We start from the raw sequence: 17,953 nt of genomic DNA, 5'->3' as shown, positions 1-17,953 counted from the left end.
TAAACTATTATGGCTGCAGCTTAAAACAAGTCCATTTGGAAAAGTACGCATTAACACAGGAGAAACATACCACAACTCTCCTTATACTCTTCAAATACCCATTAAGTGTTAAAAATACATCAATGAATTGTATGTGAATTTTTATTTAAGAAGCCTGTCCATGAAGTAACTTCTCTTTGACAACAGTCTATCTTAATAGTCCAAATTTCTGTTACCAACATAAAAGGAATTGCTATTTGTCAGTATCCTGAGAAGCAAATTCATAAAAAAATTCAGATCTTATATATCGAAGCAGCTGGACATAAAGATACAAGACTGTGCCTACCTTTTCGCAAACAGGGCTATTATCATTAGCATCAAGGACTTTAACCTCCACCACAGCTTTAGTTGCAAAGGTCCCATCAGTAGCTGTAATATTTAGAAGGTAATTATCCTTTTCTTCCCTGTCCAAAGGTTTTTTGACATAGACCTTCCATTCATTCTGAATATTTTCAATAGCAAACTGTCCCAAGGGATCACCTCCTGAAATACAAAAAGAAACATTTAATTAAAGAGAGAAATTGCTACTATTATTAGATCAACATTAAGTTACAGAGGAAAAAAAGGTAAATGCAAATAAGCAACACTCTCTGTGGCATTACACGGAAATAGCTACATTTTCCAGGTAGAAGTATTCAGTAGATGCTCATACAATGAACATCTGTAACAACACTGTATCAAGACATATGCTAAAAACTAATAAAAAACACCACTGGAAATTAATAGCAATTATTTTGTGAAATTTCTTTCATTAGTTAACTCACCACTAATTTAAATGTAAGTATATTCATAAAATAAAATTTGATATGCAAGTGAACAACAAATGTAGGAAGGCACTTTAAGCAAGGCATACGTGAAATGGACAGCCAAAGATCTCTTTTCTAAAAATCTTTTCCCCCCTAAAGTTTTTAATGTTTACATTAAGACACAGACCATTTTTCTTTGAAGCTTTATGGTTTCAAATACTTTTCAGTATCTCACATCATTCCAGGACCACTCAAATGATTATTCTGACATTATTCAAAAAGATTTACCTGTAATGTAATAGAAGACTTGTCTATTGGCTTCTTCTGTATCAGCATCAGTTGTACTCAAGATGGCAATTACCCCATTAGGAGGGTCATCCTCACTGACTGTTCCTTTATATATCTCTGCAGTAAAGCGCGGTGGATTGTCATTGACATCTGTAACAGTAACTTCAATCACAGCCGTAGAAGACAGTTGAACTTTTTCACCCCGATCAGATGCAATCACTGTGACCTTGTATTTGTCTCGTTTCTCATGATCAAGTTCTTTGAGAGTGGTAACCCAGCCAGTTTCCATGTTTATAGCAAAGGCCTCTATAACATCTAGTTCCTGAGAAGGATCCAAACTGTACGTAACCTGCCCATTCAGTCCTGAATCCAAGTCAGTTCCTTTAATCTGGATGACTCTTGTTCCAGCTGGCATGTTTTCTACAATGAATGCCTCATAAGGATTGGACTCCAAAACCGGTCTGTTGTCATTTGCATCTTTTACCTGAATGCTTATGTCTACTGAGGAAACAACTTTATAATCTTCATTTGCATACTGTGCTTGAACTGAGAACTGGTACCATTTAGTTGTTTCATGATCGAGATTCTTGTCAAGTTTCAACTGTCCAGTCTGTTGGTCAATCACAAAAAAAGCATCTCTATTGCTTTCAGGAGTGTTCCCTTTAATCAGACTATATACTAAAGTCTGATTATGCTCTGCTTTGATAACATCTATCTCTGTTCCAATTGGAATGTCCTCAGAAACTGTGTAAGAATAAAATGGCTCTGAAAATTTTGGAAGAGGCACTTCTGGTGGGAGTATTCTAGCATAGACAGGAACAACTGACTCTTTTGGGGGGGATCCACCATCAATTGCTCTAACAAAGAAGGTCAGAAACTCATTTTCTAAACCAATTAAGCTTTCTTTTGTAGTAATTATGCCAGACAATGAATCAATTTCTAAATTCTCTTTAACATTTTCAGACTCTGCTTCAATGGCATATGTGATATCTGCATTTGTACCCTCATCAGCATCAGATGCCCAGACTTTAACAACAGAAGTACCCCTTGGAACATCAGATCCAATATTTACTTCATACTCTGTCACTCGGAATTGAGGAGCGTTATCATTGACATCTGTAAGTATTACATTAACAGTACAGAAAGCAACTTTTCCCCCTGAATCTTTGGCCATTATACTAATGGCAATTACTTTTTCTGCTTGTGTTTCACGGTCAAGCTTTTTGGAAGTAAATATCTGTCCTCTCTCATTTGTATAAAACCTGTCTTTGGCAAAGTCATTCACAATGTGGTAAGTGATGTGGCCGTATGTACCAGAATCTTCATCAGTTGCTTTAACTTCAGTCACTGAAGTATGCAATGGAGCATTTTCAGCTAGTTCAACCTCATATTCATTCTGGCTGAAAACAGGACTGTGCATATTGGAACTGGTTACAGTTACGTGGACTTGGGCTGAACTTCTGAAGACCCCATCAGAAACAGACACATTAAGATTATAATGTGACTTTAGTGTCTGTCTGCGTAAGTTTGATATGGTGATAATACCGGTTTTACTATTAATTACAAAATTCTTCTGGTCATTGCCTGTCAGAATGGAGTATTCCAGCTTGTCAACATCCGAACTATCTGCATCTGATGCTTGCACACACGTCACAAAATGCCCTCGGGGAGCCAGTTCACTAATCTTAGCTTCATAAAGCAACTGGTTAAAAACAGGAGGGTTATCATTGAGATTGGTTACATCAACAGTTACAGTGGTATCACTGCTCAATGGCAGCATGCCACCATCTATGGCCCTTATTAGTAACTTGTGTTGTTTAATTTGTTCATAGTCCAAAGTTCTTGCTGTAAGAATGAGTCCAGTGCTGCTATCTATGTGGAAGTAGTCATGACTTTCACTATTATCCTCAATCAAGTGATAGGAAATCCCCCTGTTTGTTCCAGAATCAGCATCTGTAGCACTCACTTGTACAACAGATGTTCCAATGACAGAGGCCTCAGAGAGGGTTGCAGTGTAAGTTTGCTGTGTAAACACAGGATGATTATCATTGATGTCTTCCACTATTATGTCTACAAACACATCAGCGTGTGCCCCTGTTAGGGAGTCTGTTGCTCGAACACTCAGTTTGTAGGCTGGATGAGATTCAAAGTCAAGAAGGGCAATGACATTTATAACTCCAGTGTTGAAGTTAATAGTGAACTGATTGAAAGGATCTCCACCTGTGATGCTGTAAAACACCTTAAGTCCTTCTGGGCTATTTGCTTGTACATGTACCACAGGACTATGAAGCTGAATGTTTTCTGGTATCTCTGCACTGTAGAAAGGTTTTTCGAAAATTGGCATGGCTTTACTCATAACTGTAATTGGGACTGTAACTTCAGCAGAAAATGCAGGGTCTCCTCCATCTTTTGCGACTACTGTGACCAGATACTCCTTGTTTAGTGTATCTTGTTCAAACTTCTTCTTCAGGGAGATTTCACCAGTGGGATCAATTTGGAAATGTTCATGATGTTCTTTGAGATAATAATGCACCTCTCCATTTCTGCCTGTATCTTTATCTACTGCAGTGACACGCTGAATAACATGGCCTACTTCAGAGTCTACTTTAACAACAGCATAATACGGAAGACTGACAAAAAATGGAGCATTATCATTTACATCTTCCACTGTGACTTTAACTACAATGTGTGCAACAACTGATGGTCTATATTCCTCTGTCACTTCTATGACCACATCAAAAGATTCTTGCTGTTCACGATCAAACGGTATTCCTGTTGTTGAAAGGACTCCAGAAGTTGGGCTTATTTTAAATCTCCTGTCTGGATTTAGAATATGGTAAAACAAAGGCTCATTTATTTGATTTCCTATAGCAGTAACAACAGCTATTGTTTTTGCCTCTGTGGAATTCTCCTGCACTGTTGCAGAATAAGAACTCTGTGTGAACTTCAGCTGGCTTGCCTTGCTTTCTTTCACATTAATTTTTACAGATGCAGTGCTTGCAAATCTGCCATCAGATGCTCTCACTGTTAATTCATATCTGCTTCTTAACTGAGTTGTATTTTGCACTGTTATATCTCCAGTCTTAGGGTTTATTGAAAATTTTTCTCCAATGTTGCCTTCAATAATGGAATAAATTAATTGTGAAAAAATGCCTGAATCAGCATCAGTGGCATTTACGCTGATGACTTCCACACCTTTATAGGTTGGAACCAGCACAGATGTCTCATACAACTCTCTTGAAAACACAGGAGGACAGTCATTGATGTCAATTACATAAATAGTAACATTAGCTGCATATTCTGCATATAAATGTGATATCCCCATATCATGTACTTGCACTGAAAAGTGGAAAATATTTGTCTCCTCATAGTCCAGACTCATTACTGTCCAAATGGCACCAGTGCTAGAATCAATGGCAAAATACTTGCGGACAGATGGTTCAACAATTTGATAAACAAGCAAAGCATTAGATTCTTTATCAGCATCTGTAGCTTGAATTACTAATGGAATATTCTTGTCAGTCAGAACCACACTGTTAATTGAAGCTGATTCACTGATGAGTCCTGTATATTCAGCCTGCATAAAAACTGGTGGATTATCATTCTCATCCTGAAGATGTACTAAAACTGTTGCATTAGTGGACAAGCCAGCCATGTTTGTTCCTTGCACAGTTAGAGTGTAAACAGGCAAAGTTTCAAAATCAAGTACCTTCTGAGAAACAATGACACCGGAATTTGGATTGATAGCAAAGGCATCACCTATGTTACCATCTTTTATTTCAAAGACTACAGAAGACTGACTGTATGCTGTAACCATTCCAATAAAACTACCAATGCTGGCACTTTCACTGATTTCTGCAGAATATTCTTTGGCTGTGAATTTTGGTGAGGCATTATCAGAAACAGTGACAAAGATATGCACAGAGGTCACTTCACTCATTGGAGGATCTCCTTTGTCTGTAGCTTTTACCATTAGGTTGTACTCTTCCTGGTTACTACGATCTAATTCCTTTGCAGTTTTAATCATACCCAAAATGGGATCTAAAGAGAAAGAATTTCCAATATTCCCTGTGAAGAAAAAGAAAGTAATTAAGAAAGAGGTATACAGAACTTCAAGGATGATTGCTTATTTAGCTAAATACTAAAAGAGAGAATACATTGAATATTAAAGTTTCTTAGTTTTGTTTGATAAACATTTGTTAGCCTCTCTGGAAAGTTTTCTGTGATCAAGAGTTAGCACTAATTCTAAGTTTATTTGTGGAAACATTACATAAAACAGTTAGCAAATCTATCCAAGCCTTGAAAATAAATGGAAAACAATGGTTTAATTTTCCATTTAGAAAAAAATTAAAAGGATAAATATTTTGCAGGTTTCAACATTATAAATTCTGTATTTTCTTCAAATTATCTTTGTCATTTGGTTCATGTTTAAGCCAAATTAAATACCTACTGAAGCTGAAAGAGAATTATACTCAGAAATTAACATTAGTGCAATGCAAGTTACGTTTTATGATCTAAAATAAGTAGACTGCTTTGAAAAAAAGTGTTTTAATGAATTCATACTTGGCAACCTTAGTTGCTTATGCAAGTATTGTTTAAATCACTGCTTCAAGAATAAACTTCCTCAACTGGACCAATAATTACCTCTTTCCTAGCTTCCTATTAACACATAGGGAAGTTAATCCCTGTGATAGTGTTAGGAAAAAAAAAGCCACCAAAATACCCTCTGAGGATTACCACCTGCCAGTTGATAAACGCTTGTTTTCTGTGCATTTTCAAATATATAGCTGAACTATACTGCATACAATACAGTTAATCTACTAACTACACTTCATACAATATTCAGTTCATCTACTAACTATGGCAAGATTTACATTTTACTTCCTTAAAAAAAAATCACATTACTAAAGCCATGTTCTCAGCATGGAAAAAATTAATTAAGAACTTCTGAGTAGGCAAGGGGGTGTGGGGGGTGGTTTTCTGTTTGGGTTTGTTTTTTTTTTTTAGTGGAGGCTCTAAACACAGTGGTATTCTTAGAATATCCCATTACAAATCTAAGCAGCCATTACAAGCATTTAAGGAATGTTCCTTCCATATGCTTAGAACATCAATTATAATGCTTTAACCACTCAGTAGATCACAGTCCTGTAAAACAAACTTCATAGGTCTTACATTTAGTCACACAGAAAATTAGATGAACGGGAGAAAGCATTTGTCTCAGGCACTTACTCTCTTCATGAAATCCTTGCTTTGCCTATGCTACAGAACATCACTTATATTACGAAAAGAGAATGCTTTTTAGATCTGATTTTAATGCTCCTGTAATTTCTAAAGAACACTCCCCTCTTAAGGGTTGAAAGGTAGTTTTTCTTCTACTACTACTAAAATGTCCTAAATGTATCTATCTAAAGGATACTACAAATAGCTGAGGGAGCTGACTATTTGCCACTGTAGTCTTCTTTTAAATGCTGAGGCTGTATCTTAAAATACCTCTCACAGAATACAACAGGTACACCTGTAGTGCCTTCTTTTTTATAGCTATTTTTAACATGCCTACAGTTGAAATAAAGTATCAGCAAGCATCATTTCAAAATAAACTGAAGATGTAATAAAGTCAATATACCTGATTCAATAGAGTACACAATTTCTGCATTTTTTCCTTTGTCCTTATCTAATGCTGTAACTTGGAGTACTGCTGATCCAACAGCTGCTGACTCGTACACCCGTCCTTCATAGGAAGAGCTGGTGAACCATGGAGCGTGATCATTTGTGTCACTAACATTAATGACGATTCTAGCATAGTTGCGCTTTACAGGGACATCTTGGTCTCGAACCTGAAACAGTTACCATATTACTAGTAATTAGTACTGTTATTTTAGTAGTTCATCAAATATTCATAATAATTCAAGGTTTAATCTGTACCAATCACAGAGAGAAAGACTGCACACAAATTAAACATAAAAATAAATGCTTTAATTAAGGGGACAAATTAAAAAGACATTAAAAAAGATCTGTTTGTTACTGGCTAGAGAAGATAATTTGTGTTTATTTACCATTACTGTAAGAATATGCTGGTTCATGGTCTCATGATCCAGTTTTTCTGAAGTATAAAGAGAGCCAGTTCCAGGGTCCAGACGAAATTTTTTAAGACTGATGGGATCAGTGCTGCCTTGAAGAGTATAAATCAGTTTATTCTTCTCATCTCTGTCTGTGGCACTGACTTGCAGAATTTCTGTCTCTGGCATGGTGTCTTCAGGTATAACAACTTCATATTTTGAAGCAGAAAACTGAGGCCTGTGATTATTTGTGTCTATAACTTTGATGTACACCTGAAATGACACAATGGGAAGGGGGAAGAATTGATGATACTTGGGAAACAGAGATGAAAAGAGGACATTTTATTAAAAATTAGACCATAACACTGAAATAATTCCACCTCAAGGCAATTTTTCCTTCAGGGACAGGATAAGATCTAAGAGGTGTAGAGAAGAAGAATCTCACTAAACCCATATCTGCCTCACCTTTCCCAAAGTCAAACCAGAAATCTATATGATCAAAAATACCTTAGGTAAGGTATCTTGAAGGGAATTATTTTTGTCTAAAGCACGATGAAGAAACTCATCAGTAATTTTGGAATAAAATAAATTAAAAAAAAAAAATAAAAAAAAGCTCAGTTTGGGTTCCAGGGTGGGTAAAAATCCTTTTATTTGTGCAAATTTGGAATTCTAAGCAATGCTTTCCAAGGCAGTGGATGCACTGTACCCCCCGCCCCCCCCCGCTCTCATGTGGAAGCAATCTTCTTTGAGATCCTTACATTTCCAAGTCTAGGCAAGAATAGAAAATCGTGGAATTCCCACGAAAGCATATTATTTCAAAGAGCCAGAGGTATTGCTTGCTCTTATTCAACAATTTAGCTCCATCTCTGCATAGGTAAGTGGTCACACCATTTTTCTGAAGTTACAGTTAAATTAACTTTGATGCTTCAAATTGTGCTTTCCCACAGAAATTCAGCTGGGTTCACCTAAGTGCTATGCAGGCAATGGTCTCTTTTTCTGAATCATAATATTCACTGGAATCACACAAGATCCCTGCACACCACTTGCCCTTCACAGCACTGAACTCTTGTACAGAAAGGGTAAGACACTCAGCCACCATCCTGTTCCATCAACAGTGATAATATCAAACAAGCAACAGTAATGCAGAGGAGCTGGCAGGTAGGCAGCAAAGCTCCCAGAACACTTGGCTAAATTCAAGTTCTTTATGTGCTGCACATGCAGGCATTCTTTTAGCCACTCAAAGGTTAGCTGCTTTGTATAAATTAACTGCCATCAACACGTTTTAAAGTACTTATAATATCAAAAGTGGGTTAGATTACTCTTTGGAGATACTCATTGTTTCCCATTGATACCTGGTAGAGTCTAGAAATAAAATATAATGCAGTAGAAATCACATTAAATGAGTCCTGATGGTGGTAAATAATAAAAGAAATGTTATGCATTTTGCTATAGGAAAAGAAAACTTCCTCAACTTCAACCTTGCAAAACTAGAATCTTATGTTAAAACTTGTACCAAGGAAAACCAGATGCTGAGTGTATCAACATGAGTCACACTGAGCCTTCTCAAAAAGTGGGATATTGCCCACTCTGGCACCTGAAATAACTGTCACCAGAAAGACTGTTTACACTGAAAGTTCTACCGGATAATATCAAAAGAACAGATAAGCATACAAAAGGGAATATAGGAAAAGAGTTGAGATGCCAGATGTGGAATCTCAAGCCAGATGCCAGATATGGAATAAAAAGCCAGGTAAGGAACAAAAAGGGGTTTAAGTTTGTAAGTTTATTCAAAACAATCTGTTGTTTAACAGTGCCACCAGGAAATATAAAGAATAATCAAGGAGAAGGAAAGCCCATCCCACATTACAATTTTGTCTCAGTCTTATTCACCAAGAACAATAGGGAGCATGACCCTGCACAAAACAAACTAAAAATGAAACACTGAAAAAAGCAGTGATGCTGCAATAAACCTCCAAGTGGATACAAATCACCAAGATGGGAGCCACTCCCAGGTTCTGCTGGACTGCAGGATAAAAAAACCCACAAAATTGAAAAACCCCATGATAATCCTCCTCATATAACACACTGTTAATAATACTGAGCTCCGCCTCCAGAGCGCCAGTCAGGGTGGAGAGGGAAGCACACATATGTATGTGTGGACACACTGGTGTGTCCACACACACAAGTGCCTTTAACTTTTTTAGTAGATGTAGTCCTAAGCATTGCAGGTCTCTGAGCCATAATCCAATACATAGCGCCTTTAGGGAAATATTCATAAACATTGGTAGTTTTTTAATGTTTTAAACAGTCTGACAGGATAAATGCAAACTGCAGAGGGAAATGCTGCCTACCACAACTTATTAGATTTCTCAGAAAATGCAAGAAATAGGAAATGAACTAATCATTTGGCACATTGATAAAATCCTTGCAAGATGTTGCTATGGAAACTAAGGAGTTTGGTTTTGTCATGAATTAGAAACTGATTAAAGAAACAGAGTTGGAACAAATATTGATTTTTAGTGGGGAGAAAAATCAATGGTAGCTGATCCAGGACACATATTAGGTCAAGTTTTTAAATACATTCACTAATAAAATCAAGTGGAAAATGAACAGCAAGAATCAAAAGAACATGACCTTAAATATGCAATTCTTTTATCATAAGCACAGTTGTTGGTTTCTTTTTAAATCCTGTATAAATAAAATACATTTTAAGGAATCTTGGAAGAAGAAATATGGAAGGGTCCAATGCAGTTAGTCACTGAGCATTTTAGTAAAAACAGATGTTCACTGAACACTGGTACTCTTTAAAATGAAAAATGAAACCAAACGAAGATAGCCAACAAATAAAAAAAAAGGGTGTGCAGACCTGAAAACCCCAAACCTCAATACAAATAAAACTACAGAAATATTTTTTGTATAAATAAAAGGTTAAAATACTGTATACAACACTTAATTAATGGATACTATGCTTTCAAAATGAACACATTGACAATTTTTTAAATCAATTCCCACTTTCTCCAAAGATTATTAATTTCACACTCAGAATAGCAGTAAGTGAAAAGAGAAAGTGTCAAATTTTATAGATTTAAATAAAACCTGCTGTTTAAGCTCATACCTATTTCGCCTCTGATAATGTTTCTTTACACCCCTCTGCAGACTCTGGTGGGTAAGGCTGATGTGAATTGATGGGCACCCTTTTGATAACTTGGCTAACTGCATGCTGGGTTGTTTTAATAAGGGAAGCAGCAGGTAGGGGGCAAGGAATTACTTCCCTCTATTTGATACTCACTGGTGAGACTCTAGATCCACTAGAGTTTTGGGCACTTCAGTCCAAAAGAGAACCTGACAAACTTAAACCCAGTGAAGACCTACTAAAATCAATGGGGATCTAAAAGCTCTCCATCCCCTGTGTAAAGGGAGTGCTGCTGGAAAGAAAGCCAGACTCTTCTCAGAGATGTACAGTGAAAGGACACTCCCAAGCTCCAATAAGGGAAAATACAGAAAGCCTAAGAAAAGAATATTTTTTCAAGGAGGGTTGTTAAACACTAATGTAAAAGCAGGTCAAAGGAAAAGCTGCCATGCCCTGTCATCCCAGGTACTTAGAACCTGACAAGTCCCTGAACAACTTGATCCAACTTCGCAGTCGACACTACTTTGAGCAGGAGTTTTAACTAGATGAACTCCAGCAGCTCTTTCCGATCTAAACTATTAAATAAATGCAGTAAGGAAGCTCTACTTTCAAGACAGGGCTGTTACCAATGTTAAATGACAGGTGTTAGATGTGCATTTTCCTTTTAAATGTAAGAGGATCAAATTTTCGTATAAAATTGTTAAGGCCATATTGAATGAAAGGCACCTGAAGTAATAATATTAAGTGCAATTTTAAAAATTGACACAGAAGAATACTGGTTTGCATACCTGAGAACAAAGTACATGAAGAGCTTGCGTTATTCTAAAGTAACATGTATAATACAATAAAATCAGCTATTGAGCATTTCTCAATTAAATCATGAGATTAAATTTGAATGAAATTTACTACCTCTTAAGAAAGAAGTTGCACACTAAAAGAGCACACTACAGAAAAGTTTGGCGTTATTGGAACATGTGATCTCCAAAACAACAATGGTCTGGAACTGAAGAAACTTGTCTTGCAAAGCTATACAAGAACTGTGTTGCACAACTGCTCTCCATTCACAGATCTCATGAACAGCAATATAGCCTGGCTACACAGACAGAAAATATGGCAGCCCAGGATTATTTATGGGAAGGATTTGAGCTCTACTAGTTAACTGATAGGTAAAACCTAAATCTCCATAGAAAAGCATTAATTACTCACAACTTACAGCAGAGAGATGTGCTTTGACAAAGCATACTCAGTTTTTAATATTTGAACATGATGCTCCTTTGGATTGTTTTAATCTAATTTTTCATTTGCTGATTCTATGTGGAGTTTAAAATCTCCTCTTTTCTCCATTCATAATTATACTTACATTGATATGTCTATAATAACTTATATAAACAAAAAAGTTATATTTTCCAGAGATAATATAACTGAACTCCAGTTCTAAAATGACCCTGTGGAGCAGTGTGGTAATGGCAAACAAAAATGCACATTTAATCAATGAAGAACGTTCAATCCTTCATTCGCAAAGCATAATATCCACATGCATTTTGCATAAAGCAAGATTAAATATTCTGCAACAGCACAGCAAAAGGTAAAATCCTGCAATTACCTTTAAACCATCTTAAGTAATACTTCTGGCAAAAAAAAAATAAAAAAAATTGATAGACTTAGCAATGACTGCTACTTCTAGAAACAGGGTATTCTTTTTTGTTTCCCCAAAAATGCAACTCAATAGTTCATATATTGCTACTTACAGCCTGTCAATAGCTTTTTCTATTTCAGACAAAAAGAGAATAAAATAAAAAACATAAGTACATTGAGTTGTATTTTTAATGATAATCCTTCCTAGTATGACACTAGTAATCTCTAACATCATCTGTCAAACACCACTACTGTAGGCCTGGAATTTGTTTGTCCTTGCTTTGCATCATGCATTTGGCATTTAGATTCATGCAAAAATCTGATAGACTCCACGCCTACTACTGCTGTATTTTTCAAAAAAGCTATTTAACCGAAGTCCTGAAGGAGTCAAATGCTCTACAGATGTTAATGGCCTGAGGCCAGAAAATGCCTTCTAGCTTAAAGTCAGATTCAATATACTGTTTTCACATAATAAGATTTTCTTTTCCTGTCCCCCTCCCCAATGTCTTGAAAATGTAATTTCCTTTTTCAAATTAAATGTAAAATTATTTAAACTTCTGTTAATCAAGCTCTCTTAAATTGTTTACTGTGTTTCCAATGTTTACAGCAATTACTTTGTAAGCTAAAAGCTGTGTATGGCATATTGTTGTTCCTAATGTATGCACTCAGTATGCAGAATTTCTTTTGCCTGTCACTCCATTTTAACTGCTCTCAATTTATCAGCTTTCAGAAGAATCTGACACCACATCAACACTCAAACTATAATCATTATTATTTCAGCAGTGAGTAACGGAATTTACACACTGGCAGCCATAAATCATACCTTCAACTTGGATTTCATAACAACATTTTTAAATTCCCTGAAGTTAAGCCTCATCTGAAATGCATCTTCTCAACAACCCTCCTGAAGGCTACTTTAACAGAGTAGTCCATTTGGGTGGGCCAGAAGTTACAGGGGAGATAAGAGAATCAGTTAAAATCAGGAGTCTCTTCACGCATCAACAATTGCAGAGTTTGAACTAATCAATGCTCCTCCATCTATATAACACAGTAATGTGAGACTCAAAACAGCAACAGCATTACTTGTACTTATTGCACCAGCAGGGGAAAAATGAAGATAACACAAAAGAAGTCTTTGTGCTTGCCTGCAACAGAAACTACAGCCTCTAATCCTGCCAACTCTAGCTGAGAGGAAAGACACGAAAGAAAATCATGCAAAAACCAATCAGAGACAATAAATTTGAGACTACTACTCCAATTCTTCTGCAGAAGATTGCTGTGGTAAATGTTGATATTGTTCACTCAGCTTTACAAAATTCTAAAATAACAAATTCATTTAAAGAAATTGGACAAAAGGTACACTGTGCACCTCAAGAAGAACTAAAAAAAAAATCACGTAATCCAGAGGAAGAGAAGGGGTGAGGGTTAAAGTATTTTTGTGACCTTCCAATTCTTGGTTGTTCTAGAAGACAAAGCAGATTATGGTTGAACTGCGACAGCTCAGGAAAGTAGCAACACTGGACAGAATATCTGTAGTCATCAAGACCAAATATTCAGCCTTTACTAGCCCCCAGGCTACCCCAACACACTCTGCATGGTGGCATTTTTCACTGCATTCCTGGCGGGGTGTGTGTGGGGGGGAGAGTGGGTGTGGAAAGCCTCTTGATGTCTTTCTCACTTTCCTGGCAAAAGGAATTCTCTTTACCTGATTTGCATTTCTTTCATTATTTCTTTCTCTCCCCCCAACCCCCCCCCCCAAGGAATTGATGCCTTTTATCCAGCATTCTGTAATCAGTAGAAATGAATCTGCTCAGGATGTTTACTACAACTAGGCAATAAATTTACAGAAGGATTCTCCAAACTTTTCACGGTGTTTATCAGCACCAGAAGCTATGGCACCACAGCTATGATAGCTGCAAGTTCTGACTGGGGGACATGTTGTGTTTGGAGGTTCACGGTCTAGAATATCACTCTCAACTGTCACCATTAAAGGAAAAGGCAGTTTCCAGAGGAAACTGCTAACTCTGCAATCTTCCACTATTGAATTTAGTCTACTTGACCTACCAAGCCTCTAGACTTTCAGCCAGCTCAATAAAGATTCTGTTTCAAATCCTAAACATTGACAAAAAACATCTTTCCCTCTGGCCAAAAGGAGGAAGACAACATATAAGACTTTAGAAAAGATGTCAGGAAACCATGCATACTGCATAAGAGTTCAACAAGAAATTGCATTCATAACACAGATTTCCATTACAGAAAAGACAGCAGTAACCTACTTATTACTCTTTGAGGTCCTGAGGGGTAGATCAGTGACAGGGGTAGGTAAGAAAGACACATCACTGGCTCAATCCAATAGTCTTAAATCAGTAAATAGTTTTCTTTCTGTCTGCAAGAAAACTGGAGCCTGTCTATGCTCCTGGCTCCATTCACAATCAACCTCAGCTAAACCTTACTTCCAAACATATTCAAGTTCTGGGTGGGGAAAAGAAACCAGATGAGAAAAAACAGCAAAAATACACATCATAACCTACTTTACTACAAGTTATTTCCAGTAGTGTCACAAAAGGCTTCTGCCTTAAAGTGAACTTACTAGTTCAACTGCAAATAACTGCCACCACTATTAAAACTTAGTGAAGAGGTAATTTGAAAAGATTTGGTTTGCCTAAGATTGCTGCTATCTGGACAGTTTTTAGCAGTCTCTAACTTCAATGAAGCTACAAGAAAGTACTCAGAAATATACACAGAGATGGTATCATCTAAACCTTGTTTCTATATGTACACTATACAGAAGGAACAGCTCAGTTTCATAAAACGGTACTTGTACATTACAATAACTGTCATCCACAGATCCTGGGTTGAGAGAACCAAGCAACCTTAAAATGGTTGTTTTCAAATTTCAAGTGAAGTAACCATATTATTTGGTGATTCTGGGGGAGCTGGATAAAGAGAAGTAATTCAGATAAGAAGTATTAATCCTTTTCTTGTGAATAAATCATGTAAGGAAGGATTTCATTTAAGTTTTAATTTATTTAGCTCATGTAGGAACATGATACAACTTAAAAGCTTCTGATTCAGACTACAGCATAGCAACTCATAACCTTCCACCTGGACTGCCAAACATGTCTCCAAGAATATAAGAATCCACTTTTCTTTCAGAGTCACAAACCTATATAAAAACAAATTCATTGTCCAGGAGGAAAAAAAAGGTAGAAAATGCAATAACCTCCCTACCCCCCAGCTACAAATTTCTTCTTCTATATGTGCTTCATTAGAAAGTACATTACCTGAGTGCTGATAGATCTCGTTCCATCTGTTGCCTCTACTGTCAAGTTGTAATTTGACTTCTGTTCTGCATCAAGAGGTCTAGCGACAATGATAGTTCCAGTACCCTTGTCCACATCAAATCGACTGTCATAGTTGCCACCTTGTTCAGGAAATTGGGAGAGGAAGAAGTTCATAAAACACAGCACTGTTTCATTGTTTTCATGTATGAACATGGTCTGTCTTCAGATGCTTAATGAAGGTGGAGCTATACACACATATATATACACACTTATTTTAAACCATTTTTTAATTTATTTTTCTGATAATGTGATATGCTGCTACTTATTTAAAGATATTTAAAACTGCATAGTTTTGGACAAAGCTGATTTGTCTGGCTCATGGAAAGTTAGCAGGTGGATTCTTAGCAAGATTCTCCAGTGTTTTTTTTTTTTTGATTTTTTTTTTTTTTAACCAGAATTTAAATATTTCAAATAGCAGGAAACTGAGAATTACTGTGTGAAATGTGATAGCTTCTTTCTAGCAGACTGCCAGGCTAATTAGGGGAAAACCTACTTTGGAACAAATTAAATGAAATCCCAAATCATTACAGAGTCAAATTTGTGTCTTTTGGATAAGAGCAAATTACTATACTTGTATATGACTATGAATAAGATTAAAAAAGCTACAGTACTTCCAAAGGATTCTCATCTTAATGCCAAGTAGCTAAAGAACTCACTATCTTACTCCTACTGAGATAAGCAGGACACAGACAAGTGCTAAATTTTAAATGTCCAGTGTTTAGATGTGGACAAGCTCCTTCTCTGAAGCAAATTATCTTAACCCCCCTTGTGAAACTTTTAAATTAGCATTTTAAATAGTTAAATAAGTGTATAGATCAACAGGTACACTTTAGTGTTTAAACATTTAATTGATCATCATCATGCCACCGCAAGCAGACTGTCATGAGAATACAATGTCCATTAAGTCCAAATATTGTTAGCAATGATAAATACTGCCATTTAACTACAATTACTTTAGACCTCTCAATAATCTGCCTGAAATAGAGAAATCAATTTTTATTTGGTCAATCTAGTGCTAGATACAGCAAACCAATTTCTCCTAATTATGTGCATGTGTTTTTCTAATTATATTTTACAAGGACAGTGTTCAGATATCCAAGTGCCTTCTTATTTTTTTAAGAGTTTTTACATGTTATGCTTTGTAAACCACTAAATGCTTTTTGCGAAAAGCCAAGACTAGAAGTGAGAGGGTAAAGTTCCAAAGGTTGAAAATTTATACTTAATTCAAGAAAGAACAGCAAATACTGAAATGGGCCCCCATTCGCATGTAAAAAGGAATTCACCTTTAGAAGGTTCCATTGCATGACAGACATATCAGTTTAGGAAAGATGGGCTGGATTCTGCTTCAATGGATTTAAGGATAATGCAATCTTTCTAGTTTCACTGAAAGCCAGCTCCTCTAACTGGCCCATCAGTAGCTTCCAAGTCACACAAACGGATATGAGCTGGACAACATAAAAGGCAGCAGCTTTTTAAAATTTATTTTTCATTTTTGTAACAGGTGTATATGCAGTTCTTTTAAGGGCCTTGTGCAAGACGTCAACTTCAGAAAGCGAGTCTCTTAACTTTTCTGTTATAGCTGGCATGTAATACCATTTACCCACGTCTCAATGAAGTCATCTCCATTTTAAGGGAAGAGCAGGATGAATGAATATGAAACTGTTCATTCAGTTTCCCTGATACAAAGACAAGCTCTATAACCAACTTTTTTGTTTGTTTGTTTTGTTCCTTATCAAGGAGATCACACAGATCTTGCCTAATTTTTGTAGTAGTGTTGATATCTGGTAATCCGTTGAAGCAGAATTCAACCCAAGCTTCTGCATCTGGTACACTGAAAGTGTAACAGCACCAGTTTTGGCCAAAGCCAAAACTGGATGCTCTGAATTGATGCTGTATAAATGTAATGATGACAAAACAAAACAAAAACGAACCTGTCACAAATGCAACCGTGAGCACTTTGATTTCCGAAGGGTTAATAAAAGAAATATTTTATAAATGTACGCTTTCATTTCAGATCTCATAATCTGGTAATAAATTATGTGATCTCAGCAGATACCTTCTGCTGTACAGTTCAGGTCACAAGCCATCTGAAAGATGTAAAATACTTCACTAGCAAGCTTGTCTCCTGGCTCAGCCAAAAAGAAAGAAAGCATGGAAAGCAAGCACAGAACACAAAGGAAAGCTGTCAATCAAATTAATTCATGCTATTAGAAACAGTAAAAGAGGGCAGTAAAGAGACTGCCTGTAAGAGTAGCCAATAACTTCACAACATGATCACATATCAAACTTTCTGAAACAGTTTTACTAAGAAAGCAGTCAAAATAAAATGGTTTATTTTACAGCGCATGGACAAGTTCTGCTCTTTCCCCTTAGAGAGCTTTCTGTATGTTTCTTTTCAAAAATAGCAGAAAATGTCACCTATTTTCTGTGCTAAGCATACAATAAAAATTCTCTAAATGTCCAAATTGCGTTGCATGCTTAGAAGGAGCAAATCAAAATCATACTATCATCAGAATTCTGTTCAGATGTACACACTGTTCAGAGTGCACAACAACTGAATACAACTAAAAGACAATAGAAAAGTACTTCCCCAATCGAATTAACACATTTTTCTAATACAAGACCCCAGGAAATGCCATTTGCTGTACTCTGTGGAAATTTGCAAGACCTTTGAGGCCCCTCTTCTATCTACTGTCATCTCCATGAACCACTCAC

The 17,953-nt window shown here is 36.4% G+C and overlaps 1 protein-coding gene across 7 annotated transcripts in view; it reads right to left on the bottom strand.

Annotated features, from left to right (window-relative positions):
* The window catches only part of FAT1 (FAT atypical cadherin 1), a 109,507-nt gene that overhangs the window by 26,553 nt on the left and 65,001 nt on the right, over positions 1-17,953 (bottom strand). For 5 of the 7 annotated variants that reach the window (XR_009728153.1, XM_061371325.1, XM_061371333.1 and 2 more), the window contains exons 7-12: positions 17,295-17,363; positions 15,179-15,318; positions 7,127-7,402; positions 6,697-6,907; positions 1,074-5,141; positions 326-522 (exon numbers count right to left, since the gene is read on the bottom strand). Coding sequence is in view for 6 of the 7 variants with exons in the window: in XM_061371325.1 (XP_061227309.1) it covers positions 326-522; positions 1,074-5,141; positions 6,697-6,907; positions 7,127-7,402; positions 15,179-15,318; positions 17,295-17,363 (4,961 nt within the window). In the remaining variant the exon portion in view is untranslated. The remainder of the gene's footprint in view (positions 1-325; positions 523-1,073; positions 5,142-6,696; positions 6,908-7,126; positions 7,403-15,178; positions 15,319-17,294; positions 17,364-17,953) is intronic. The other 2 variants (XM_061371342.1, XM_061371370.1) reach the window with 1 other exon arrangement.

Source organism: Neopsephotus bourkii, unplaced genomic scaffold, assembly GCF_033783945.1.
Source record: "Neopsephotus bourkii isolate Nb327-2 ecotype Australia unplaced genomic scaffold, CSIRO-AGI_Nbou_v1 NB_168, whole genome shotgun sequence".
In the NCBI taxonomy this organism is placed as follows: Eukaryota; Metazoa; Chordata; class Aves; order Psittaciformes; family Psittacidae; genus Neopsephotus; species Neopsephotus bourkii.
Note: the sequence above shows the minus strand (reverse complement) of the source record. Positions and strands in the feature narration are given on the sequence as shown.